We start from the raw sequence: 26926 nt of genomic DNA, 5'->3' as shown, positions 1-26926 counted from the left end.
TGCAGACGTTTCCCCAGGCTGGGGGTGAAGCCTTGGAGCAAGACAGCAGTGCAGGCTGGCCAGGACGTGGTGTGGTACTGCTCAGTAGCAGAGATCTCCACTGTACCTGCTGCTACTAGCTGTCAGTCAGTGAGGTGACTGTAATGGGGACGGGGTGGGCAGGGCTGTGCTGCTGTCAGCAGGGCTAGGAAAGATTTCTGGGGAGCATACCGGGGTGGATTTATATACGAGTCCTGATGTGTTGGCTTTTCCTGCCGCTTTGGTTTCTTGTGCTGGAAACCTTGCGCGGGTGTATTAGACTGAGATCAAGTGGAGCCCCATTAAACAAACCCAACTAAATTAGCACTAATGATGTGTTGTGGTAGCATTAGTGCAGGAGGTCCTGGACCTGGTCAGGCAGAAATCCAAAGGCACTGCTGATGTTCTTCGTTGCTAAAGCTGAAGCAGTTTGCTGCTTCAGAAAGGGCTGTTTGGGGGGGTGCTCCAAAGCAGCTCACCCTCAAGCCTGCCTTTCATAGCTCGCTTTTGACTTTTTATAGAGTCTACTTTACATTTTTATTTTCTCAGCTTTTATGATCACGTTGATTTATACATAGTTATCGCTCTCAGTGGTTACGCAAACCACTCCTGCAAACTTGCCATTAGCATATTACCATGGTGATATCCTTATCACCATTTAACCTTGCCGTTCATTACTAAGCAAATCCCATTCCAGCGTGATTTCCAGGTCAGGACAAAAAGCCCAAACAAATGAGTTTTATTTTCCTTTCCAGGCACCAAATGAGGTTTTATTGGGAAATGGACTGAAGTTTGCACATCCATCATGCAGTTATGTCAGGCAAACTTTCCAGACCCGCATTCTTTTGCGGGTCATCAACCTCCAAGATGATCCAGTCCAACCATCTGCCTACCACCGCTCTCTCCTCACTGAATGTCCCTCAGTACAACAGCTAAACGTTTCTTGAACACTTCCAGTGAGGGTGACTCCACCACCTCCCTGGGCAGCCCGTGCCAGTGACTGACCCCTCCTCCCCCAGCGACTGCACGGGGCTTTGTGCCCCTTTTGCCCACTGTACCCACTCAGCAGAGAGAGCGGCCCTCCCTTTTCTTGGTTAGGACCCCCTGCACACTTGTGGGAAAGCTTCCTGGAAGCAGTGCCACTGCTAACATCACCTTGCTGCTATGGTGTAATTAAGAGCCATCAATTCTCCTTCCGTTGGTTGTGTAATTGCACTGCAGGGTGTTCTGAATGCTGTGTGTGAACGAGTCTGCAATTGGAAAGAATGAAGGTTAGAACCTTCTTGCATGGCTTAATGATCAAATTAGTTCGTTTGACTCAGAAAACAGCTGCGGTGGCACCAAGCTTTGTGGTAGGAAAAAGAGTTAATGCTGCTCTGCCCTGTTACTTGAAGAGGGGACCACAGTGCCCTCCGAGATGCTCTGAGGTGTGGGTGCCCCTGGCAGGCAGGGCCGCCTTTGGCTTCTCCAGCCTCGCTGCCCCCGGCCTCCAGCTGGGACGCTGACAGAAGGTGGCCGGCAGGGCTCGCAGGGGACGTCAGCTCCTGCAGGGGGCCGTTAGCAGAAGGCTGGCGTACACCCGGGGCTGCTGAGAGCCTCCACGGAGCGGACGGGGCATGGCAGGGCTCGCCCGGCCTCCGTGTGGCCGAGGAGGCAGTTCTCCTCATTCACTTGGTGCCACCTACTGGGCTAGTTGGCGTTCTAGTTGACGTGGCTAGTGGGATTTCTGTTGTTAGGCAGCGAGTTAGGGGCGCGGTCTGGGGCTGGGCACGGCTCTCGTAAGGGCCGCGGGGTCAGGCGGCCCCTGGGGCGGGTGGCTCGGGTGACAGCCCGGGCACGGCTCCCGGGCACGGTACCCGGACCGCCGGGGGGCGCCATCGTCGCGGCCGCGCCGGGCAGCGTCTCCGCCAATTGTTTCTCCGCCCGCCTTCTAGCCCCGCCCCTCTTTGTTACGGCCGCCAATAGGAGCGCGCCGAAGGCGGGCGGCAGGCCCGTAGCGTGGTAACGGCGGGGCGGCATGGAGCGGCGAACCCGCAGAGCGGTCGGGGCCGGGCCGGGGCGCCCGGGCCGCGGGAGTCGGGGTGTCGCGCGGGGGGCGGGTACCTGCCGTTAGGGCCGGGGCCTCGGCGCGCGCGAACGCACGTCTATACCCATCTCTATTGATAGAGGGGGGCGGCGGGGCCCGGTCGCCCCCCGCCCGGGGCATGGCGGCGGGCCCATGACGGGCGCGGCGGGCGGCGGTGGCGGCGGCCCCCGCCGGGTGTCGGCTGCGGCCAAGGGCGGGGGCCGCTCCCGGAGCGCTCAGCCGCGGGCGGCGGGCAGCGGCGGCGGCTCGGAGGAGGAGGAGCAGCGGGACGGCGGGGTGCTGTTCCTCGTCAACAAGAGCGGCTTCCCGCTGGACGGGCAGACCTGGGAGCGGATGTGGGGGCACGTGGAGCGGGTGCACCCCGACGGCAGCGCCGTGGCCGCCGCCATCCGCAGCGCCGCCTGCCTGGCCCGGGTAAGGCTGCGGGGCGGCGGGAGGGGGGGGGCTGCGCGGCCCTCCCGCGACCCGCTGCGGAGGGTCCGCGCCCGCTGCCGAGCTGGGCTCGGTGCCCGGTGGTGGGAGAGGGCGGGCCCCGGGCCGGTGGGGTGGTGCGTGCGGACCGTAATGAATGAGAAGCCTCGGGCTCGAGTCCGCCGGCTTTGTCCGCGGTGGGTAACGGAGCGCTCGCTCTGCGCGCGGCGGCCTCTTGCTGCTAATGGGGCGCGGTGAGGCGGGGGAAGGCAGTTCCGCGCGGGCTGCCCGCGGCGAGCCGGGAGCTGGCGTTAGGGCGCGGGACGGCCGCTGGCCCCGCTGCGCCCTTCGGATCGGCCCTCGCCCCGCGGCGGCTCTGCTGTCTGCGGAGGCGTCGCTGCTTAGAAATACCGATGCAGGGTCGAGCTCTCCCGTCGCTCTGCTCCCGAATCCTACTCGCTTTATAAACACGCGATCCACAGCGCTGCGTCTCCGCTCGGCGGCCCTGACATCCCACTTGTGCGCGCAGCGCCGGCTGCTGCCCTGCAGGAGGGCTGGGACGGGTCCTCTGCAGGGGCTGTGCTTTGAGGAGTAGGACGATGCCGGGCGACAAACGCTGTGACATAATGACGGTCCTTGCGGGAGTTTCCCTGGCCCGAGCCTGGTATAAAGTGCGACCAGAGGAATGGAGGGGGGTCCCTGCAGATAGACGAGGGTAGGGATGGGAGCTGCAGCCCTTCTTCTGTCCCCCCTCGCTTCCCACCGCTGCCTGTGCCCCATCTCTGTGGGTGCTTCTGGAAACCAGGGGTGGACCTGTGGTTAGGAAGCTGGGAACTGTGGTATTTTTCATGCTGCCTGGTCCCTGAGAGCATACGGCACCTTCTGGGGTGTGCTGGGTCCTTTGTGCTTCCAGTGCCGTTAAACAGGAGCTGCATGCTGCTCAGAAACGTGCAGGGATTGAGCTGTGGGCAGGTGGAGCAATGCCCACTGACCCAGGACACAGCTGGTCCAGATTAACTTGCCTGGGCGTGGTGTGACCAAAGCGGGCCTGGTGCCTGCACAGCCACATCTGTGCCTGGAACTGTCCCAGGATGCAGAACAGTCCAGAGCCCTTCGTGCTGCAAGCTCTCACGGTGCTCTGGTGATCTCGTTCCGTGTGTACCTCACATACGTGTGAAAGACATTGACAAGGAAGGTTTCAGTACCAAAAGCTCGGGGCCTGACCCAGGCCAGCCCAGCTCTGATGGTTAGGATGCCTGCGCTGTGTGCAGCGAGGGCTGTGAGTCCCAGCACCCATCCCATCCCACTGCAGCTGAGTGCCTAAAGGCTCCCCACAGCAGTCCGGCTCCTGTAGTTTAGGTGAGGGCTGCCCCACTGCCTCGGTGTGCCGTGCATGTGCCGTGCAGGCAGGCTTTTATCTTACAGGAGAGTCCGTATGGGAGTGAGAGCAGCAGCTGCTGCATCTGGAAACCTTCATTTGTTTTTTATTTTTATTTTTTAACTATTTCTGCTCCTGAAACTTGAGCCCTGTCTCAGAGGTCCATCCAAGCCAAAGGGGTCGGGGGTGGAAGGAACTTGTGAAACTGAAGAACTACCTCTAACGAAGAGCGTATGCCTGGAAATTTGTGCTAAGAAACGCTCACCATCCCCACTCGTGGCTTGTTGTGGCAGCAGAGCTGTCTGCGGGGTTACCATCTCTCTCGCTGCACTGAGGGTGCTTGCAGCACACTGGAGCCACAGCCATCTGTCTGCTTCCCACTTAAAACACATATTTGTGTGTCAGTAGTGTGAGTCTCTTCCTTTCCCTTTTCCGAGGCCTGTGTACTGTCTGACAGTAGTAGCGAGGTGAATGCGGGTGCCGGTCTCCTTGGGAGGTGCTTGTCACAAAGCAAACGCTGAGCAGCTTGCTCAGAGTGGAGGTGGGAGCCTGGGCAGCCGGGTCTGTGGGATGGAGGCACCGCCTGTTTTTATAGATGCTGACCCCTTGTTTTGCAGCCATGCCCCTACAGTAGCTGTGTGATGACGAGGAGCTGCCACTTCCGTGTGTGGCGGTGGGCTGAAGAGCCACGTAGCAGTGGGGATTAGATGTGGATTGAGGGCCGGGCTTCTGATGGTGCTTTGGCACCAGCTGATGCCTTAGGGGATTTCTGAAAAAATCCCATTACGGTGCAGTCTCCATCTCTTAAGTGTCTTAATACCATTAGCTATCTGGTGCCCTCAGATGGCCTTTTGGCCCCACCGATCCCCGCCTGGCAAGTGCTGGGATTGTGTTTCTGTGAGGAGCCTGTGTGTGCAGGCTGCACAGGCACAGGGCCTGTCCTGTCCCCGCACTGCGGGGTGCAGGCGGTCCCTGTCACAAGTGGGATGGCTTTATCCTGTGCCCAAGTTCACTCAGGTGGGAGTCGTGTGCTGCAATGCTTCATGGCATTAAGTGCACGCCTCTGTCTGAGTAACAGCCTCCTGTGGGGAGTGGTAACTGTCTGACCTCTTCCTCTTCTCTCTGTGCCCAGCCCTCAGTGCCGCCGGTGCCCAACTACAAGCTCTCCATGTCCATCCCAGAATGGCTGCAGGCAATACAGACCTACATGAAGATGCTGCAGTATCCTCTGCACGGTGTGCGCTCTTGCAAAGAGAGCTGACGTGTCCAGTGTGGAGCACTGCCTCATGGGTTAGCAGGGTTTGCTGGAGCTGGTCACAAGGGCTGGGGATCATCAGGGACAAAGAGATGCCTCTCAGCACTGCTACAGACTTCTTGAGCCTTTTCTGAGGAGTGTAATGAGCCACAGCAAAGCAGGAGCCATGGGAGGGAGGGAGGTCTTGGAGCGTGCATCTCCATTCCAGCCCTGCAGCCTGCCCCTGGGACAGCTGTGTTAAGAGGGGGGCAACGAGGAAGGTCCCTTTCCACATGTCCCAAGTGCTTGGAGGTTTCATTGGAGCGGCACGCATCAACCTGGCCTCCTTGCTGCTCTGTCACTGCCCTGTGCCTCATAGCCAGCCCTTCCCCACACTGACAGATAATGTTGGGGGAAGCGGCTGCTGGCCTGGATGCTGACTTGGCTGCTCTTTTCTGTTTGCTTTTTCTCTAAATTCTCCCTTTGTGTGTGTGTGCGCTGGGGGAAGCAGGGAAGATGAAGAATGAACGTGAAGTCCTGGTAAGGATTAGGAAGGGATCTGGGTGGCAGCTGGAGGAGCATCCAAAAATAGCAGAGCAGAGGTTGGGATCAAAGCCCGGGAGGCAGCAGCTGCAAGGCAGGCACTGCTGTGCAGCCCCCTTGGGCAGAGAGAGCTGCAGGGAGGAGGGCTGCACTGAAGAGGAGGCCATGTCACACAGCTCAAAAAAAACCCATCTTTTCCTCCAGTGGTTTTGAAATGCTGCACTTTGCTATGGAGCAGGAACAAGTCTCAGAGGTCGGGCTTGGCTCTGTGTTCAGAAAGGCTTCAAAGTGTGCTGGGACTGGGGAGCAGTATCCTGGTTTCCTTTGAGGGCTGAAGGAGGCTGTATGTTTTCAGAGCACTCTGTGAAAGGGCCTCACGAATTAAGTTTCAAAGGTGGGTGGGAGGGAAGGAAAGGTTTTTTTTGTTTGTTTTTTTTCTTTTCTGGAGGTCTCAGAGCTCCAACTAAAGTCAGTTCTGAACATCCTGATGCAAGCTGAAGATTTGTATGGCCATGGGCACACAGCCAGCAGCTGTGCCGGTTGTACCGTGCTGGGGTTTGGTTGGTGGGTGGCTGTCCTCTGGCATCCTTCATGGTGAACTCTCATATGCTTGCGGTGCTAACTTTTGTTCTGGAGTTGCACTTAGCTGGCTAGTTCCATTTTAAGTGCACTGTGTATTTTAGGGAATGATTTATGTTTCCTAAGCGTAAATAGATGCATTGCCGTACAGTTGATTTACAGACTGACTGAGTTAAAACTTACAAAGGAAATTAGTTCTTTGAAACAATGCATTATGTTGGTTGGTTTGGGCTCTTGCTCGGAGGGGGGACTTGTTTTCAAACTATAACCCAATTCTTTTCAAATGCAACCCAGTGACAAATGGGAGCATGAGGAAAAGAGAATTCACAGCTCCCAAATGCCAAATGTGTCATATTAGACAAGTGACCTTTTTGCTCGATTCTTCACATAATGCTGATTAATATGTCATCAACTGTGATTTTATTGCTTGTCTGTTTAAGTTGCTTTCCTTAACATACACAATTCAGATACAATCACACGGGAACTCAGTTCTTCGAGATCAGAAAAACCAGACCTCTAAGTGGGTAAGTGTCTTTGGAGGTGGTGTACTGTCATGCTCCCCCATAAGTACTGATGCAAAGCAATGTAGTGCTGTGGGAGGTCTCTAGTGTCATAGTCTGCCCTGGCACAGCCATAGCTGTGTGTCACTGCCTTTGCAAGGAGAGTCCCAGCTTGTTGCCTCCTGGGACGAGGACCCGTAGCAAGCCAGCGAGGGGAAGGGCTGAACTTGCTCAGTATCCACTCTGTAGCTGGCCAAACTTGAATGTGCAGGGTTGGAAAAATTCAATTCTTGTTTGTTAGTGTGGGGCTGGGAGGGCTGGGCTGTTTTTATGGAAACTATGTATATCTTGATATTCTGGTTTGCACTATAATACCGTCGCTGATGGTAGGAAGAGATCAACTGTGCACGTTGCTGCAGAAATCTTGACATTGTGTTGGACTCAGTTATTTCACCTTTGAGGATCGCAAGGAATAGCTCAAGTCATGGTGTTGGTTCTCCCTTTGCTGGTCATCTTGTCATTCCTTCCACCTGCTGTGGATGACAGTGAGTTGTGCAATACGAATATGAACATGTGTGTAGGGAGTATGGCAACAGAGCTGGGACCTCTTGCATGTGAGAGCTGTATCACGATTATGATGTTCTTTGAAAGGACCCAGTAACTTGGCAGATTGGGGTGGGAGGTGATGTTGGCAACTTTCTGCCTTTTTTATAGGGCAAAATTTAAACGAGCAGAATGTAATGACTCCTGTAGGCTGTCCTGTCTAGCTCTCCTCAGCTGTCTGTCACTAATAGTGTGTTGCTGTAAATTTCTCTTCCCATCACAGCTCTAGACTTCGAGTTTTCATCTTGCTGACAGCAATCTTTCCCACTTCCTTTCTCTATGTAATTTTACCGTACTGGTGAAACTTGTTTAGAAGAAATCTTGTGCTTTGAATGATGAATGGGTTTATAGGCACTTAAACCAGTGTTCAGGCTGGTCACTCATTTTTAAAGTTGTCCCATTGCTTTTATCCAAGGAAGTGGAGGATGAGATGAACTCACTACTTGAAATGGAGGTGCTCTCCTGGGCTTGATGAAAATCTGGCTTATGAGGACGGTGCTTTTTCCTTAAAGTGGATCAGCGTGGAGACGTAATCAGGGCTTTTGATCCTCTTCCTAGTCGTCTCATTTCCTCCATTTACATGCCCTTAACGTTTGTGGCTTGGGTATTCACGTTTGTCTTCTCTCCATGTTGCAATGACTTCTGAGCAATCTACTTTGTGGTGACAGGACTTCAGGAGAGCTACGGCGAGGGTCTTTGGAAATGGCCTGGCTGCTAGGGGCTGGTTTGCCTGGCACAGTGGTCTTCCTTTCTTTTCCATTAGACTTGCACAGTGTTAGCTGCTAGGCCTGCACTGCTTTACTCCTTGACATAATGGACAAGAGTAGGCCTGGCACAGGATGTGTGTAGGATCCCTCACTGACTTCTGAAATAAGGCAGGAGCCTGCTGACAAAGCAAGGTTTGTATTTGCGAGTGGATCTGGCAGGATGCTGCACTCTCCATTTCTACCAACTCTTGGAAGCTGAGACTGTTACCAGAGTCGTGATTTATTGACGCTGAGCATATCATTTATTTCATATTATGAAGGCTCAGGCTAATGGAAGTATTACGAGATCTCTGGCGTCCTGACTTCATGAGAGTGGTGGCTGGACACAAAGAAGTGGAGCGCTAGGTAGAAATGATGAATATTCATAAATTCACGTGAAAGCATCCTAAAGCAGCTGGAGCATATTAATGAGTATTTCTGTTATGGAGGGAGGACTATTATGGAGATTTACTGTCAGCATCAATGCGATACATGAGCGAATAAAAATGTCTGACTGGGCTTAGGAAGGAGAGCATAAATTATCCATAGGCACGTGTAACATTAAGCAGCGCAGGCTTGATACAACTCCATCTTTATAATCCCCTTTATGAAGAAGTCAGTTAGCCATCAACTTGCATCCAGACTGCCTGACGCCCTGTGAATCTGTCCAGACTCAGACAGCGCTTCTGAAAATGTCAGACTGTGCTGGAATGGCTTTGTAAGTCAGGGGTGGGAGGGATGTGATCCTGAAAACTATGTCTCGTTCCTATTGTATTGGCAGCGTGTGTGTGAAACCAGATCTTAGCTTCCCTGGGTTTGCTGTACTTGTACAGAGCCCAGATTTACAGGCGTAGCGTGGATGTCCTGACCCAGGGCAATTCCTTGGTTTAGGCTTTGTGGTGTGCCCTCTGATTTAAAAATTGGTTATTCCTTAGTCATTGCTCTTTAAAGCTCCCAAGAACGGATCATGTAAGAGCTTCAGAAAAACAAAATGTATTTCCAGATATCTTGTAAAGTCTATGAATGTTAATTCAATGCTAACAGACTTTTATTACTGGCCGTACAACAGGCAATAAACCCTCTGCAAGCTTCTGTTTTAGGATACAGACATGAGCCACAGTGTGGAACAGGCATCTCTGCTGTGCACAGGGTAATGGGGACTGTGTAGGTAGGTGTGGTATTGCGCTGTTCCCTCGGTTGGGTGGCCAGTTGGTCACTGTAACTCCAGCTGAAGTGGAAACAGTGATGGATTGTGGGTGCTTTGAGAAATGACGGAGCTGCCTCTGGGCTGTGAAGGTGGAGCCCTTCTGTGGCAGCAGATAATCAGTGCCAAGAGGAGTGCGGTAGGATCAGTCACGTGGGAACTGTGTAACCAAATAACAAGGAGGAGAAAAAACCACAATACTGTTTCGGTACACCCATGTTATTAAGAAACCCTGATGGGGCTGCAAAGGAAAATGGGCTCATCCCATTTCCAAACAATAGACTGCAAAGGCTTTTGAAAATCTGCTGCTTTCTCGCATCGCTATAATCAGCGTGTGGAAGAAGTCCTTTTGCCACTGACACAAACTGTTGCTGCACTGTTTCATATCTGTTTACTCCTGTTGGTGCTTTTCTCTTCTCTTTTTGCTTTGTGTGGGAAGAGTAAACCTGTCAGGAGCCTTTGAAAAGCCAAAAAGAGGGAGGTTCTGTGGGCCTCATGCACGTCCTGAGGCCTGGAGGAGGAGAACTCAGTAGGAAATATAGGGGAGGATTTTGTTACGAGATTAACTGACATCTGTAGGAACCTTGGTGAGGAAAACTGGTTTAACTCTCCTTAGCATGTTCATCTCTGAATGAGTGTGGTGTGCCCCTGCTGGTGAGATCCTCTAGCACGTGCTAATGGGTTTGAAGCTTTTTCTAACCTGTATATGAGGTAGGAAGGGTGGTGCCCTGGTTAAGAACCAGGGAGCAAAAGGCATTCGTGTTTCACATGAGATCCCCAGTGACTGCAGGCAACTAGTCCTTGATGCAGAAACAAAGGGTGATAATTCAAATGGGCACCTAAAAACACTGAAATAGATTTGAGTCAGTTTACAAGGAGATATCACCATGGACCTGGAGGGAGAAGCATGCAACCTGTTCATGTTAGCTGTGCTTATCAGAGGCAGAAGTATTAACTGTGGTCTGGGACAGATGCCTGCCTGGCAGATTTTAGGTAGTGGTGTAGGTGCAGCAAAATCTTCATTAACAAATTTAATTGTGTAGCCTTTCTCATCAGACTTAATACATGAGGCAGTATGGTAAGAATTCAGGAGTGAAATCAAACAAGGAAAGAACAAGCCAAAGAGCACTTGTAATTGGTTGTTTTCCAGTAAGCTGGATGCAGTGTAGGTTGTTCTAGGTGACTTAGCTGACAGGCAGCCTGCAAACCATTTGTGCTTTGGTTACGGCGTGTAGGAAGGATGAGTGGTGTGGTTGGAAACAGGAAGGCAGCGATACCAGCCCTTTGGTGGAGGGGGAAAAAAGCCAGAGAGAAAATAGGTCTAGAAGCTTCCAATTTATCTGCAATCTCAGGAAGAATCCCTAGCGCAAATAATCAAGTGTCTGCAACGTAATAAAGTTGTAAGTAACAGGCAACGTGAATTTTATTTGACACATTTTATCTCTATGAGATTGCAAAGGCTTTTGTGCATAAGGGAGAAGTTGAAGTGATCACTTCAGTATGGCTGTTGGTGGCTTCCAGATAAGGCAGGGACATCCAGCCTAAATGAAACGATCCTGACACGGGGACCCACGCTGATGGAAAGCTGTGCTCAGGAAGTGGCATGTGGGCAATAGCTTGTTCTTGGTCTGGCAGAGCTTGTCCATTGAGGTGTGCAATATCTGTCTTGGGCCAATGATTTTTTTCATTAATGGTGTGGATAAGACGAATTGTTTGCTAATGAATGTGCTTTGCACTTCAAGCTGAACAAAGTGACGAGGGTTTGTAAGACTGAACTGGGATTCAGAGTGGTTTTGGAGAGCAGGAGGTGGGTTGGAACAAACAGGCGGTATTTTAGTAAGGGTAGTTGCAGAGAATGGTTTTGGGAATCTTCAACTATGAGGATGCACGATGGAGGATGAGAGGCTGGTTTTGCAGAGTAGGATCCGATTTTATGTATTTATTTTTAAAGACATTCAGTGTGAGTCAGCAGGGCCAACAACACACTGGGTTGGGTTGCAAAAATATAGTTGGATTGAAAAGATAATTAGTGTTTGTATTGGAGTGGTGGGATGAAGTAAAGGCCTACAAAGTGAAAAGAGAACAAAAGGAAAGCAAGAAACATTGCCCAAGGTCTAGAAAACATGACTTACGGCAAAGCTTGGGGAGGGAGGGCTATAATAATAATAGCAAATGTGGGTTTGCTTTGCCATGTTTGTGGAGGAGAGGGTTGATTACAGCCTTTTGTATGTATAAATGTCTGTTGCAAGAGGAGAGTTAATAAATGGTCTCCATGTCCACCATGGATAGCAGAAATAGCTTCTCATTTAAATTGCAAAAATAAAGATTTAGTTTAAACATTAGGGGAGCTTCTTAGATGTGAGGTTAAGCATAGGACGGATTTACTGGTGGCTTCCCAAGCCTTTGAGAACCCAGTTCAAAGTAGGTTGGAAAATGATCAGTGAGGAGAGATTTAGGTTTAGCTTATGCTACCTTGGGGCAGAGTGGTGGCTTGGGGATTTTCTGAAGACCGTCTCCAATGCAAATGCAGTTTTGAGGCCATGGTTCAAATCAGGCTTGTTAAGAGAGGCAGAAAGGCTCTGGGTGGTTATTGAACTGAGTCGTCCACAAACTCTGTGGCCTGTGTTGCAAATGTGAAGGAAAAAGAAAACTTTGAGTACTGCCCGGGACTGGGCATGACAGGGTGGCGTTGCTGGATGCGGAGATCCTCAGGGCTCTGTTCAGCTGGCTTTCTGTGCTCCGTGAGCTCACAGCAGTGCTGAGCCCCCTCTTGCTCCACGCTGAGGTGAGACCTGGGCTCGTTCTGCAGGAGCTGCCTGGTGGAGCAAGGCTGAGCCCATGAGTTCGGAGAGCCAGTTCTGCAGGATGGCCCCTGGGCCCACCAGCCCACAGCTGGCCCTGGGCTTCCTGCCTGGTCTTGTCCTTCCAGGGGCGGCTGTGGTTCCTGTGTCCTGATGCTGAGAGCAGGAGCTGGACAAGAGGGCTTGCCATGCTCCCTGCCAAGCTGAATTAGCCTCCAATGCTATGTAAGGGAAAGGGAGATCAGCTGCTAGCCTCAGAGTGGACAGCCACAGTATATCAGTGTGATTTTTTTCTTTTTTTAAGCAAGCAGAAGGCTTCTCCTGGTCAATTTAAATCTGTCTTAATAATTGTGTAGTGTCTTGAAGGGCTGTACTTGCAAGCAGAGCACATGTTAAATAAACCTCAGTATTTAAATACTATGAGTATTGCTGTGACAGATATATTGGGGCTAATTTGGCTGCTCATTTAGGCCGATTACTTTGAAGCCTCCCTCCTTGGCTGGGGAATCGTTAATGTTATATCCGAGCTGACAACCTGACTTGATGGCAGGGAGCTTGTGCAGGCAGCTGTTAGGAGAGCCGGTGCTGCGTGCACTGGTGAGGCGGTGACCCCAAGCCCGGCAGCCACAGGAATTGCCTTGCATTGCTGCGGGGGGATGAAGGGGCCCCATTGTGTCCCTGCCAGACCTGCTGCATGGTGCTGGGGCTCCTGTCACTGATTGTGAGCGTGGTGGAGGCAGGCTGGCCCTGCTGTGCCCGCTGGATGGCAGGCAGTGCGTAAAGAGCAGTTGTTTACAAATGAAAAGATAATTTCTAGCCTGGAATCCCTGTGACAGGCAGTAATAGCAGTGGGAGCTGCGCTGCCATTTATGCTGAATACGAGGTTTAGAATGCGTGAGGCGGCTGATTTGGGAAGTGGGAAAATAGATTAATGGCTTGAGATGCATATTCTCATCATCTTCTCTGGTAGAAATATTTCTCTTTTATATGAAGCTCTCCTCAGGGAGGGTTCGAGGAGACTTCAAAATAGAAGTCAGCCTTTGTTTTGGCTTTTAGCATTGTCTTGCTGCCATTGAGTATCGCTTTTCTCCCTCCTGGTAATTTTTTTAAAGAGTCCAGATTGTCACTAAATTTCATGGGCTTGCTGTGATCCCAGGGATGTGTTGCTTCTTGCATTCCTGTAGAAAATCCTGCATTTGGGGCAGCCCAGAGAAGATGGGGAGCAGCAGGAAGATAACTCAGCTTGCAGTGATGTGAGATGTCTGTGCTGGCAGAGCTTGCTGCAGAGCAGACTTTGATAAAATGCCTGAAATTCCAGCCTGCATCTGTAGCTATCAGCTTGAAGAGGGGCATAATCACTGAGGGGATCAGCTCGGTGCAGGAATGTTCTGCAGTGCAGAAGGGATTGTGGTGCACAGGGAGCTCCTGATGGGCAGCCCTAGGGGTGGGCTGACGTGGTGTGGTGCAAGAGGCTGCTGTTCTTCCAGCACTTGCAACGACGGTTGTCACCCTCTCACGAGGTGCTGCTGTGGTTGTTGCACCCACCTGGCAGGGAGCCGTGTCCTCTGCATCCCCTGAGGCCCCTCCAGCCCCGTGGACCTGTGCGGTGACCCGGACAGAGCTCCCTGGGAGCCTCAGACCACATGTAGCACCTGCAGGGATGAGAAATGGGGATGTATGGTTCCCAGAGTAAGACAGAACTTTGTTCCCACCATAAGGACTAAAAGCTTTTTGTCTCTGTCCTAGGTTGATGGAAACAGCAAAAGAAATGACCAGGGAGTCCTTACCTATCAAATGCCTTGAAGCAGTCATCCTGGGGATGTATCCTTTCATGTGTCCTTCACTTCTCACTCTGTCCTGAAGGGTGTCTGAGATGCGCACAGCCGAAGGTGAGTGTATGCAGCTCAGGGACTGTCTGTGCTGCGGATTGGTGAGCTGTCGAGTTGTGTCAGGAGGAGCTGGGGAGGCTGTGTGCTGTTCACAAGCATCAGCTGGTGTTACAGCAGCCGTGCTGGCTTTGCCTCCTGCCCCGCTAATCTGTGTAACATCAGGATCTGACCCACAGTGCCCACGAGTGTCTGTCTGTACAATCCCTCCTTTGTTTAGTAGTTTGTTGCCTGTTGCTGTTGAAGCTTGTTAACACATGAGAAACGTAGGTTCTGTGCTGTGTTTGTGTAATGTTTGCTTACCGAAGTTGTGTTCACTTCTTGTTTCTCAGTCCACGGCTGTGGTTTGTGCAGAAACAGGTATATACTATAGCTAAGTGTTCATGCTTTACCTTAACGTAATGGTTATTTCCTATTCAGGTTCAGAAACTAACAGGGGTATTTTTATTTGGAGACTGACTCGCTTCTTGACCCCCTTGTTCTCTCGCTAATAAACTAACTTGATTGTCCCCAGATGCTGGAAGAGGGCAGGGCACGTCTACAGGTCCACCTGTGCACTGATATACCTCAGCACAGCTGATCAGATTTGATTTCAAACAAAGAAAACCAAACCCCAACGCAGAGCAGCTCCTGGCATGTCTCTGCCGCGTTCTGCTTGCTGCTGCTGCCCCCTCTCGTGGCAGAAGGAATTGGCATGTGTTGTAGTGCCCGGTGCTGGCGAGGGGGTGGCTGAGAGCTGCACCCCTGTGTGCTGCTGCTCCTCCTGCCCTGGCAGGGCCCGCTGGCGGCCTGGGAGTCCTGAGGGCTTGGTGGCAGCAGGTGGCTCACACTGACACCAATGTCTGTAGGCCTGTCGTGCTTACCCGTGTGTCAGGACTCTATTTTGTGTTATATGGAGAACAAAGTGGAGAGGAAGTCCCCAGGAGGAGCTGATGCTGCTCTGCAATACTGGTAAGAGTCAGTGTGTCCTCTAATGCTGTATTTCCAGTACTGAACCACGTAGTGCTCAAACAGAGGGTGAGTACGTTGGTGATATAAAGATGACTGTGCTCACCTAAGAGTATCCTTGGTGGTTGAAAAGTTTTGACCATTTTATTTTTGCTTTCTGAAAAAGCCTTCTTTTCCAAAATTATTTTTTCCTGCTTTCCTGAAGTCTGATTTCAATTTTTGGTGGGGGCCAAACAGTTGAAAACTCTGGATTGTACCATTTTGTATCATCTGAAGCTTCTTTGGGGATGGACTTTTAAGCTTTGAATGAATGTTTCTGTCTCAAGATAGTACTTTCGAAATGTTCATGGAAGGCTTTTAGTTCAGATTACCTCATGAGAAATCTTAGAGGGGAGAGTGGGGCAGGGCTGTCTTTCCCTTTGGTTTCCAGTTCCTGCATTGGAAGTCCATTGTGTAAGAACAGGGGCTGCCTGCTGGGGCGGTTGTCTAGTAACATGTTCATTAAAGGAAGCTAAAAATACCAGCCAAATATTTAGATTTTATATTAAAGGCAAGGTGAGGGCACACAGAATATTAGTAGCAAGTAGATGGGCCACCTGAGTGCATGATTTTTAGAAGTGGCCCTTACAAAGCCTGAGTCCCCATGGAACCTCATGGGGAGCTCCAGGTGTGTTTCTGGGGCAGATCTCTGTAACAACATGTCCTTGGCTGATTTTTTTCCTCAGCTGTGAGACTTGAGATGCTGCTGCCATCTGTTCCCTTTCCTGAGTGTCATATCACTGAGTTGCATCCACCTGAGCTGAGCGTCCTGCTGTCTGTGTGTGTGTGTTAACCTCTGGTTCTCTTCTCTGCCTCCAGAAATAGGGTACTGCTGTGCTGACAGGCCTTGTCCTGTTGCTTGGCTACCGAAAGGAGCAAAGCCTGGCTTTGCTGACAGTGGACCCTCAGTGTGAGCCTCCATTCAGAGCCCAGCTTGCACAGAGTGGCTTAGCAAGGTGTCATTTAATTGAGCTGCTTGCTGGCTTGTGCAATTGCCTTTTACAGTGCGACTTCTTATAAAATACTTCAGCAGTCCCTCTTGGTGCAGAATTAAGTTTTGCATAATTGCCTTTGCGCTGGATTTTGAAACGTTTTTATCTGGCAGCAAGTAAAATACTGAGCTGTTCTGTGTGCACACAGCAAGGGAGCAGCTGCTGTGAGATTACCAAAAGCTCATGCAGATCTTTCAGCATTATATCCATTGCAGCAGTCTGCACAGATCTCCTCTGCATAGCTGTCTGAACTGGCTTTGTGTCTTGTTGCTTTCATGGGCTGCTCAGCAGTGCCTAACTGGAGGCATTCCTCCTGCTGCCCTCCCCAGAATACTTCTCGGTTCAGCTGTAGATCAGCTGAGTAATGGTGTGTTCACTACATCCATTACGAGCAAGGATTGAAACTACTTGTGCTCAGGAAAGGGAATAGTAAACCAAAGGGTGCCAAGGGAATTGTATCCAACTGCTATACTAAAATGTGGAGAGCAAAATAATGGAGGGTGAGTACAGATTCTCAGGGGTCCACAGAGTGCTGTCTGTGACAGGTGAATCTAACTTAGTCCCACTGACTGCAGTGTCCTCTCTGTACTGGTTCATGTGAGGTAACCAGCAGACCTGTGCACTGTATGAGACCTCCTGCTGTCTGATAATGTCATTAAATGGGGAGAGCAGAGGTGCCACAGGAGGAGAGATGATTTAATGGCTTTACACTCTGCCTGTTTAATCGTTGGGTGACGTTTATCTCTGCTGGAGTCCCTCTTGCCTTGCAGGCAAGTTCCTGGCTGGGAGTCAATGCTTTGGTTAGGGGCAGATTTTCTTCCTGCATTCACTGCAGGGTGCCTGAGATATTGACATCCTCTCCGTCCTCTCCTTGCTTTCTGCAAGCTTGTCTGCAGCCTGACCTGTTTTCTAACTGGAACAGAAGCGGGGAGGGCCCTGCTGAAGAGCTGCAGCCCCTCTGGTAGCTGGGAAGAGCTCAGAGAGCTTGTCATGACTTTCATCTTCGCGGCCTAACCTTGAACTAGTCCGCTTAGGCTGCACCTGGGCATTAGAGAACTAGCTCCCTGTTCAGTCAGCAGGGCCATTCAGACCAGGGATTTTAGTGCTGCATCAGCTGCAGGTTCCCATGAGCAGCCACGTCCGGCCAGCCAGGCTGCCCTGCCCTCCTCCCTGGCACCAGGCCGCTCTGGCCTGCACTTGTCTGAGCGTTCCTGCCTGCTGTCACATGGTGCATGACAGTCACTCCCTTGGTTTGGGCACCATTGGGCTGGCACCCCACGGCCTGTCCCCTCGCCACCTGTTGAGCTGGCAGCGGTTCCCAGCGGCTGCGGGAGGCTGTTGGTCATAAGCAACACAAGCTCTGGTAGCCATGGGAAGCCAGCTGCTGCTGCGTAGATGGCATCAGCTGCTAAGGCCTATTTCCAGAAATGTCAGTGTCCAAAGCCTGGAGCCACAGTGCTAGCACGTGGAAAGATCCCACTCAGATTATGTATTTAAAAATAATAATAAAAAAAAAAGCATTAGAGAAAACCCTTTCTAAATTTGCTCCTGGCAGATGAAGGAGGTGAAGAGTTCCTCTTCTGGCTGGGAGCTGCTCTGCACTCCTCGGTGGGTAGCACCTATTTAGGGAATGGTCTGTAACAGAGAGGAGGAATGCTGGGATTTCTGTGGGACTTTTTTGGTAGTAGAGTTTACTAGGGAATAAATTAAAACACAGAAGGGCTGACTATAAAGCATTGCTGGAGTCATGATGTGGCTATATAGATTTAAAAAAAGAAACAAAACACAAACATCCAGAATCTAGTTTTGCTCCAGAGTTTTAAAACAGAGTCTGACTCAGATCATGCCTTAGCTCAGCACGTTCATAGAACCAAAGCATGGTTTGGGTTGGAGGGACCTTAAAGCCCACCCAGTTCCAAGCCCCAGCCATGGGCAGGGCTGCCCCCCCAGCTCAGCTGCTCAGGGTCCCATCCAACCTGGCCTTGAGGCCTGCAGGGATGGGGCACCACAGCTTCTCTGGGCAGCCATGCCAGGGCCTCACTGCCCTCCAAGTAAAGAATTTCTATCTAAGTCTCCCCTCTTAGTTTAAAGCTGTTTCCCCTTGTACAATCACTACGTTCTCTGGTGGGGCTCCAGATGTTGTCTGTGTGCATTTTCTCGGTGGGGGCAGCAGGTGGTTAGCCCAAAGGTGTCAGATAGGTCTCCTGGGTGACATCTGAGGAGATCAGCATCCCTCAGTGCTGATTTTTGGCTGTGTAGCCCCATGGCCAGGCCCTGGGAAGCTGCCTTGACTCGCACCAGGACCAGGATCTGGAGGGCACCAAGCTTTCCTCACAGCTGCCTGTGCCCTCTTGCTCTGTGCTGTGTTAGCATTGTGCTGTGTAATTTACTCCCTGACTCTCCGTCCTGCAGTTACGGGCCCAGCTCAGAAATACGGTTGCAGCCGTGGTGTCAGCGTGTCATTGCCTTTTGTTTGCGACAATACAGCTCTACTTGGGCAGAGCAGAAAGGAAAAGAACTAATAATGACACACGGGCGGAGGGGAAGCCCATTTGCTGTGTATTTCATCTCGGGTGGGGACTCTCATTAAGCAGTCCCTCCGCAGAAGCAACCTGTACCTAAAGGTTAATTTCCACAGCAGTTGTTGCTGGGTTGTTTGATGGCGGGTAATTTCCATCCTCAAAGGAGCCTTTTACTCCTACCCAGCGTTTAATGAGATTAAATTGCAACTTCTGCAAGGCCTGGTGGTGGAAGTGTGTATGTGTGGCAGGCGGCCGCCACGCTTTGTGTGGGCTCAATAGAAGGGCGCTAGGGAGCGAGAGAAAACCCTTTCATAATGAAGGGAAAATAGTGGCGATGTTTGAGCGCTTCATAGGTGTTAATAAAAGATACTGCTTTTTCAGTTACACGGATTGATAAATACAATGGGCTTCTGTAAGAAACTGTCTGCGGGACAAGTTGCTGTAATGTGACTTTGATAGATGCAGGATGCTCCTTTTAAGGCCCAGAGCAAGGTGACCTAAATGAGATGACAGTGGGCCGAGTTTTCCAGTTGTCACAATTGCTGTGGTAAAAATGTTTGAGTATGTGAAATTCAGCAAGTGTTGGGTGGATGATGTACCCCAAATGTGCTGAAGTGTGCTGCAGCCGTTCCTCGTCACTGCACCTGCCCTGCTGCCTGGGGCCAAGAGGCCTTGTGGGCCTCAGTGCCTGGAGCTGGGGCTCAGCTGTCCAGGATTAGCAGCAGGGAGCCACGCTGACTCGGCACTGATGCAGACCCACTTGTGTGAGGGAATCTCTCTGTCCTTCCCCCTTTGTGAGGGTCACCGATGTCCTGAGGAAACCACCTGGGCCAGCACGCAGCTCCCATCTGAGATCACACGTTGCTGTCAGAAAGCTTGGCCCTCGGCCACTTCCCCTGGTGCGTTTGGAACGGCCAGCCGGCACTTCAGGGACAAATTCTGTTTTTTAAAAAGGTTTGTTTGTGGCCACATGTGTCTGTGCTAATCTGGAAACAGTAATTGTCAACCCAGGAGCTTGTCTTTATCTCAGCAGCGCGTTACATATACAAAACTGGTCTTGTATGAGGAGTGGCCAGACTGAGGGTCATACTGAAAGCCAGATCTGTAATCCCAGAGAGGATTCTCATCTGTTTGTACTGCTTAACGGCTGCAGAGATGCATGAAAATGAGGATAAACAGCCTGAGTCCCACCAAGTGTCAGCGGTTCCCTTTTGGTTTTGGTGTCAGATAAAGGAGTTCTCAGGGATTTGGGCTGGATGCTCTCCTCCAGCATACTGCACTGAGCACTGTCACTGTTGCTTTGTTTTTTCTGTTCTTCCCCACAGGCGTGGTAGAGTCAGGCCCTTTCCTGCCTGAACAATTGTGACTTATTCTCCAAACAGTAAAACGGGCTGTAGTAATACTGACAGTTGCTGGGGCACACTGAGAATACGCTTGTGTTTGCATGGGTCCTGGCAGTGAAAACTGTTGGAGGTCTCACAGCTGTAATGCGGTGCTCCCTTCTCAACCCGGTTTTTGCCTTGACTCAGTGCACAGATACCTAACAAATGGGCAGCCCTCCGTGGAACGATTCCCCATCAGCTTTAAAACCCACTTCTCAGGGAACTATTTTCATCATGTGGTGCTTGGGATTTACTGCAATGGCCGGTATGGATCACTGGGCATGAGCAGGCGCTCGGATCTAATGGACAAACCTCTGACTTACCGAACTCTGAGCGACCTCATCTTTGAATTTGAAGACTCCTATAAGAAGTACTTGCATTCAGTCAAAAAAGTCAAAATCGGATTATATGTCCCACATGAGCCACACAGCTTTCAGCCCATTGAGTGGAAACAGCTGGTCCTCAATGTATCCAAAATGATGCGCACAGAAGTCAGGAAGGAGCTGGAGAAGTTTGCCAGGGATATGAGGATGAAGGTAGGTCTGGTGCCTGGTTTTAGTTCCAGGATCTCTCCTTCAGCCTGGGAATCACTGGAACCCCACATTCTCCCCTGGCTGTCGAGGGTCAGCACTCAGATTGTTCTCTGCATGTTTTCTAGCTCTGGATGGGGGTGGCCAGAGGAGGCCATTGGGGCCAAAGCTATGGGGTTGTTGCACAGCTCCAAATTAGGCAGGTTTGGCATTACATAGGGGTGGATGCCTGCAGCACAGGGAAGTGGGCCTTTCCTCTATCTGCTGAGAGGTGCAAGTCTGTAGAGGAGCATGATGGCAATCCCCAAGGTATGCGAGCACATGTTGAGGAGAGTCGCTTCTCCATGTAGGGCATGCTTCCCACCACCCGTTCTTCAGTCACGAGGTAGGTGAGGTGGGGAGGGAAGGAAAGCAAACCCTTGGCAGGACCAAGGGAAGCACAGAGAGAGAGAGGGCTGGCTGCCAGAGGGCTGCAGAGTTTGGCTGCCCTTGGGGCGAGGGGTGTCCCTGAGCATGCTGCCAGCACGGCTGTGGGCAAGAAGCCGGTCACAGCTAGGGCAGAAGGGGAGCTGGGGCCTCTCCAGCCTTCTGCTGGCAGCAGGAGCTGAGCAGGTGCATTGCTAAATATGGGGCTGGCTCTTTTGGAGTGGTATGCGAGTTATTCTGGGTTCCCACACCCTTCCCTGCTGAGGAATGGCTCATACATGGCAGCTATGTGCCTTTTTGGTAGGGGCTGAGGCGGCCTCCCTGCCCCCTGACGGAGTGCTGCTGCTGGCGTTGGTGGCAGCAGGACAGCCCTCTCCTGTGCTGCCAAGTAGGGCAGGAGGGGTGAGAGGCGCCCTCCCTGTGCCTCTGGTGCACGTCTATCTCTGGGAGTCCCCTGAGGTTCCCACCAGGACAGAGAGGGCCGTGTCCTCCAGTCGTGCTGCAGCCAGGTGGGCCCAGCGAGCATCACTGCTGGCTGTCACTTTGGGCATGTGCCTGGGGCACAGGACGAGGCAACAGTGGAAGGCACTGAAGCCACAGTGGTCTCGTACAGGGCTTCAGAGGAGAGACAGCAAAGACAGAGAAAGACGTCTGTGCAGGTGGACACCTTCCTGAACGTAGTGCTTGCTTCTGATAGAGGCACCAGCTCTGTGTTTGTACCAAGCTGTGACACTGTGTGCTGTCCTCAAGGCCCGGACCACAACCCTGTATACTTGAGGGCTGAAAGCCCTGCACTGAGCTCTGCCCACATGAGTAAGACTGCCTAATGCCACCTTGACCTCCTCTTAGTCAGCCACAAGCTGACTTAATTCAGAGCTTGAGCCATTTAATTCAGAACACTTACATTGCAAGAGGTCTGATTTGGAGGATTGAGTCTTGAAAACAGCCTGAAGCACGAGTGCTGTGCCAATGGAGTTCCTCTTAACCTGGGCAACGTTTGAATGAACCCCAAGGGACTGAGGGCTCTGCGTGTGCCATCTGTGCTACTGCCTAAGGGCCTTCATTTAAGCTTTATTTCTTTATGAATTGTTGCCATCGTGGAACGCTTCTCCCTTTCCTTCCCATCTCCTGCAGATTCTGAAGCCCTCAAGTGCCCATTCTCCCATGAAGGAGAGGTCGCGGGGTAAGTCGCTGTCCCCTCGCCGGAGGCAGGCCAGCCCTCCGAGACGGCCGTTCAGAAGAGACAAATCGTGAGTACTCCTTTGCTGCCACTGCTGCCATCGCTGGCGTACCAAGTTGGGGGTGATGATATGTTTATTATTTGACAGTGTACAAAATGTAGACGCTGGCATTTATAGGAAAACTGTACCAGGATCTTGACTGCCTGAGAGGCTCTCCAGGCCAGCAGTGCTGCTTGTCCCGGCGCTGCTGTGGTTCTGGTCCCTGATGGCTCCTCTGTACGGTGCCATTGGAAGCCCTGGTGACACTTGTTTGGTTCAGCTCTACTGGGCGTTGGATGGCTGTGACAATGGAAGTCGGGGTTCCACCTTTTATTTTTTTTCCAGTTTTTATACAGTACATTTTTGGGAGAAACGAAGGACATATCTTGGGGTGCAGAAGGCCTTTACAGGGAGGAAAGCAGTTTGATCACATTTTGGGATGCTCAGACCCATTAGAATTAGAAACAGGAGAAGATCTCCCGGCGGTGTAGGGTGCCCAGCTATCACTGCTCCAAAAGAAGTTGGATTTCCTGTGAGTAGCGCTGGTATTGGGCTGCTATCCAGCTTAGGGGATTGTGGAAGAAGTCAGCCTTTCTCTCCTTGCCAAAGCAGAAATACCTCTTCCGTTGTAAACTTTTGATTTTAATCGGTTTAAAAAGCCAGGCCAGTCCATTCACGCTTCGTAGCTATTTGTTTTTCTGCGACTGAGTGGGGAGGAGCGGACTCTGAGTGCGAGCCATACCTCTAAATGGACAGAAGTGAGCAGCCAGGCCTTTTACAGCCACCAGCACACTCCATACCTTCGATGCGGAAGAGTCACGCTCGAGCTGCACTGCTTCGTGCCAGGAAGCTGACAACTGCGAAAGCCCATACGTCACCCAGATTAGTCACGCATTGATGATCACCTCTTTTTAAATAGGCTCCCGGACTACTGTCTCAGCACTTATTTATTTATTTTAAAGTGGCTAACAAAGACATTAGGCTAACTTTCTAAAGATAACTTCCAGATAGTTTAGCAGCAGATGATTTCACAGCAGGCTTTTATTTTAACTTGTGAATTCATACTTGGTCCACAATGCCGTGCTTTAGATGTCATCACTGCGTGCTCCTTGCTTAATGCGTGAGTAATGATAGTCATGGCCGGCCCTGCTCCCCCTGGCCTCATCTGCTGGGTTCTTTTGGAGGGATGGGGTCCCCTCTGGGTTTCTCCCAGCGTAGTACAGAATGCAGTACAGGCACTGCAGCTGTATCTACAGTTGTATGGTATTCTGATCCAAACCCTGTATCTTAACTCATGGGGATGTATAGCACTGGTGCTGAGACTGGGAGTCCAAGAACAGCAAGAGATGCGCTATATGAAGTTTTCCAGTGTCCTTTCTTCCTCCCTCTCTTTAATTAAAGCCAGCCTGGTTCTGCTTCTATAATTCTCCTCTGTTAAGTACCTGCAAACTGAGACGTGGTTGCTTTTCTACTGTGAGAATAGCTGAGAGCATGGAATGAACTATCAAATCAAATGCTTCCATATACATTGCCAGGATTATTTAGGTTTAAGGATGTTGCTGCAGGAGCTTTTCCATTGCATGCTAAATAGGGAGAGACTGATTGCTCAGTGTTGAAGTTTCATTTGCTTGGAGTTGTGGATACAGTAACAGCATGTGTTTAAGTGAGATAACTGAAGTGAATGGCTTGATAGTACCAATCTGTAAGATGCCTGGAAAGTGTAAGGTCTTCATCTCAGGCTTTCTGTTTGACTGGCTCTAGAATTTCATGCAAACTTAGGCAGTGGGAAGGAGTAGGCTGAGACTTATATTACCAAGTGAGAGTCTTTACCCATTGACCCTCAGCAGTTTTCGTGTTGCTGTGAAAGCCAGAGTATGGACAGCTTATTCTTTGCTGGTGCTGGGCTTTAGTGGGAGCCTACATGAGTAGCTCAGGTTATGCTCATTTATGTAAGAAATCTAGCATGTTCGTGCTTGCAGTGAGAAAACTGGATGTAGTCAGCCCTACTTTGAAGTAAGCTGTAGCTGGCTCTACGGGTGCTCTGTTCCTGTGCAGCAGTGCCAGACTGCTCTCCCCTCCTCTCCTTGTAGGCCTGCGGTGGTGGACAAGAAGGGAGACCTGGCTACGCTCAACGAGGTGGGCTACCAGCTCCGCATCTAACAAAGCCATAGGCTGGACAGAGGGCTTCCTCGGTGCTTCCCACTGCACTTTACCTTCACTACACACATTGGAAGGAAAAAGGAATGGGACTATTTATTAACTTGTGGGCACTTACAGTAAAGGTTTTATGTAGCAAATAGAACAGAGAGGATTTTTCTTGGTGGCTGTACTTATTTTCATTCAGTTCATGAAAAGGCATCAGTGAAGAGAACCTTCACTCTATCATGTAGGACGTAGCACCAGTGGTATATGAATTTCTACAAATAGAGTTTTGTTATATGAGCATTAATTGAATTTGGACATTGTGCTGGGTAGTACCTTTGGGATGGCCACAGGTCATACTCTTAGTATTAAGATGTGCTGGGTGCAGTGCTTGAAAAAGAAAAAAAAATCACATTCAGTATTAACAGTCAATTCAGCAATAAAAACAACCAGTGCAGCAGTGGCATGATTTTTTAAAGTGTCAACATTACCTCACAAAACTTAATAGATATGCAAAACTGTCAGTATTATTGTTTTGTAACAAGTTTGTACTGTTTCCCAGCATTCCTGGTAGTATTAAGATGGCACTGGATGTGCCCTGCCACCTCTATTATTGCTTTGTGCATGTTGCTGAAAGACGTTAAGTAATGGTAATATGCAAGTGTATTCTTAAACACACATTTTCTTGGGGAAAAAGGAGTTTTTTTTTAAAAAAATAATGGTGATTGATGAATAATGAATTTCTAAAATTTCCTAATTTTTTATACTTTGTCACAAGCTTTTTGTCTTTCTTGACTACACTGCTGAAGCACAAGAAGAGATTGCTGTTTTTGTAGAGACAAGTGTCTACAATAATGGTTCGTTCCTTGTATATGTTATTGGAATCATGGAAAAAACGTCCATATTGCTGAGTCTTTCCACATCTCTTTCAAGATTTGTGTGCAGCTTTGAACCTTGTTTTTGAAAGGCCAAGTGCTCTCACACAGTGATGCCTTGACATCTTATATTAAGATCAGACATCACAGGCTGAAGTTAAGCTTCCATTGTGCTGCCTAGGGAATTTCTCTTATATGCATCGTAATCACAACTGCTTAGTCAGACCTGAATAAGGAAGCTTGTACTGGAACAAGTTCAGCAATAAAATACATTGTGTGTCTGAAAGAACCAAGAACCAGGCTTGTCTGCTTCTTCCCTCCTCTGCCCTTCGGCTGTGAGACTTGGCGAGATGGATGAGAGACTTGTGAGATGGATGGCAGCGTTCACAAGTGACGTGGTAAGAGACTTTCATGCCTTTCACATTAATGAAGTTCTCTGGAAGCATTTGAGCATTGCAGTCCTGAAAATATTCCATTAGGTGCCTAAATAGAAACTGGATTATTCCAAACATCCAGCCTCTACCCTTTGTGCTGTGCTTATAGATTATACTGCCATGGGCCTTGTGTACCTCCTCTTCTGGGCACGCACTTGTTTTGGAATCTCCTAGAAGACAGGGCATTCTAACACTATGACAGTAACACTGAATGAAATGGAATGATGTAAGCTCCTAGAACCCTTCCTGCATCAGCCAGGAAACGAATGAAAACAGAAGGAAATGAGTGCATATACCCAAACCTCATTGCTTGTTCAGAAGAGCCAATGAACTCATCTACCTAGGACAGGAAGCCAACAGAGACCCAGCAAGCTCCTACAAACAGCAAAACGCTCTTCGGTAATCAGTCTTCATGAGGCCTGGAAAGAAGGCTTTTCAAATGTATTATACTTTATACATGATTACTTGATCAGTTACAGGGAGGCCTTTCTCATCCCTCTTTCCCCAACCTTTTTCACTCCTGTGTTCACAATAGGAGTTCTGGTTCAGGAGTGAAGTTGAAGAGAGGGAAGAATTCTTTTAGTAGAAATTCTTGTATAATTTGACATCAGCTACAGAGTTTGGTTTACACTTTGTGCTGCTCAGTGTCTTGTGACTGTTTTCTTCTTGTGTCTCTTAGATTTCTCATGGGTAAAATACTGTAGAAAAACTGACATGGTGAGCAGCTGTACCATAGAGCATGAGGGTATCTGGTATATTTCTAGTTTTTTCTATGGAACCACAGTTTACTACTCTTTATCTCAAGTAGCAGTGGTTGGGATATATCTGTTACCAAGGTTCAGAGCAACCCGAGTTATTTTTTCTTAACCTCTAACTTATACTGAAGCTCTTTTAATGCTGCAGAGCTGTTCTGAGGTGGTTCTTGTTCAACTGAAAATTTCTCTTGAAACTTGCTTATTATGGCATTTGTCTTAATGGTGGTTCTAGTGGCTGTTTTTTTTTTTTTACCTTCCTGACAAATGGTCGAATAATGTAGAAAACATGCATGCTGTTCTTTGGTTTTTTTTTTCATTACTTGTATGCTTACGCACAGTGCGAGACTTCAATAAAATATCATGGTAGTCTTTGTAATGACTTAGGGTTACTTTTTGTCTTGTCAACACTGGCTATTATTGGTAAGTGTCCAGGTTGTGATATTCCAGAAAATACCCAAGTCATTTTAAAATGTCACAGTGACACAGTATTTAAATACGAGACAATTAGAGAAAGGCATTGATCAGCACATCCAAAGCATTTGCTTTTAAATAAGTGTAATATTTCAGATTCAGACCAGCCCTACAGCACGTTTGGTGTGGCCTAAATAGGTACTTCCTGCTGTAGAAGAGATTGGAACTGATGTGAAAACTGTCCTGTGAAAGAGCTGAGGC

The 26926-nt window shown here is 50.0% G+C and overlaps 1 protein-coding gene across 2 annotated transcripts; it reads left to right on the top strand.

Moving 5' to 3' along the window:
* The first annotated feature begins 2005 nt into the window (after nucleotides 1-2005).
* On the top strand, nucleotides 2006-26633 carry VASH2 (vasohibin 2). 2 transcript variants are annotated; one of them, XM_015283882.4, is made up of 7 exons: nucleotides 2006-2518; nucleotides 5026-5114; nucleotides 6717-6773; nucleotides 13850-13924; nucleotides 20027-20408; nucleotides 21963-22078; nucleotides 24139-26633. In XM_015283882.4, the coding sequence occupies exons 1-7, from the start codon at nucleotides 2237-2239 to the stop codon at nucleotides 24206-24208; spliced, it is 1071 nt and encodes a 356-aa protein (XP_015139368.2). In that variant the 5' UTR covers nucleotides 2006-2236; the 3' UTR covers nucleotides 24209-26633. The 2 variants fall into 2 exon arrangements, with proteins under 2 accessions (XP_015139368.2, XP_015139367.2); XM_015283881.4 differs by having other exon boundaries at nucleotides 13850-13936.
* The last annotated feature ends 293 nt before the right edge of the window (nucleotides 26634-26926 follow it).

The sequence above is a fragment of the Gallus gallus genome, chromosome 3 (assembly GCF_016699485.2).
Source record: "Gallus gallus isolate bGalGal1 chromosome 3, bGalGal1.mat.broiler.GRCg7b, whole genome shotgun sequence".
Classification (NCBI taxonomy): domain Eukaryota; kingdom Metazoa; phylum Chordata; class Aves; order Galliformes; family Phasianidae; genus Gallus; species Gallus gallus.
The sequence above is the reverse complement of the archived record's forward strand: the minus strand, read 5'-3'. Positions and strand labels throughout refer to the sequence as shown.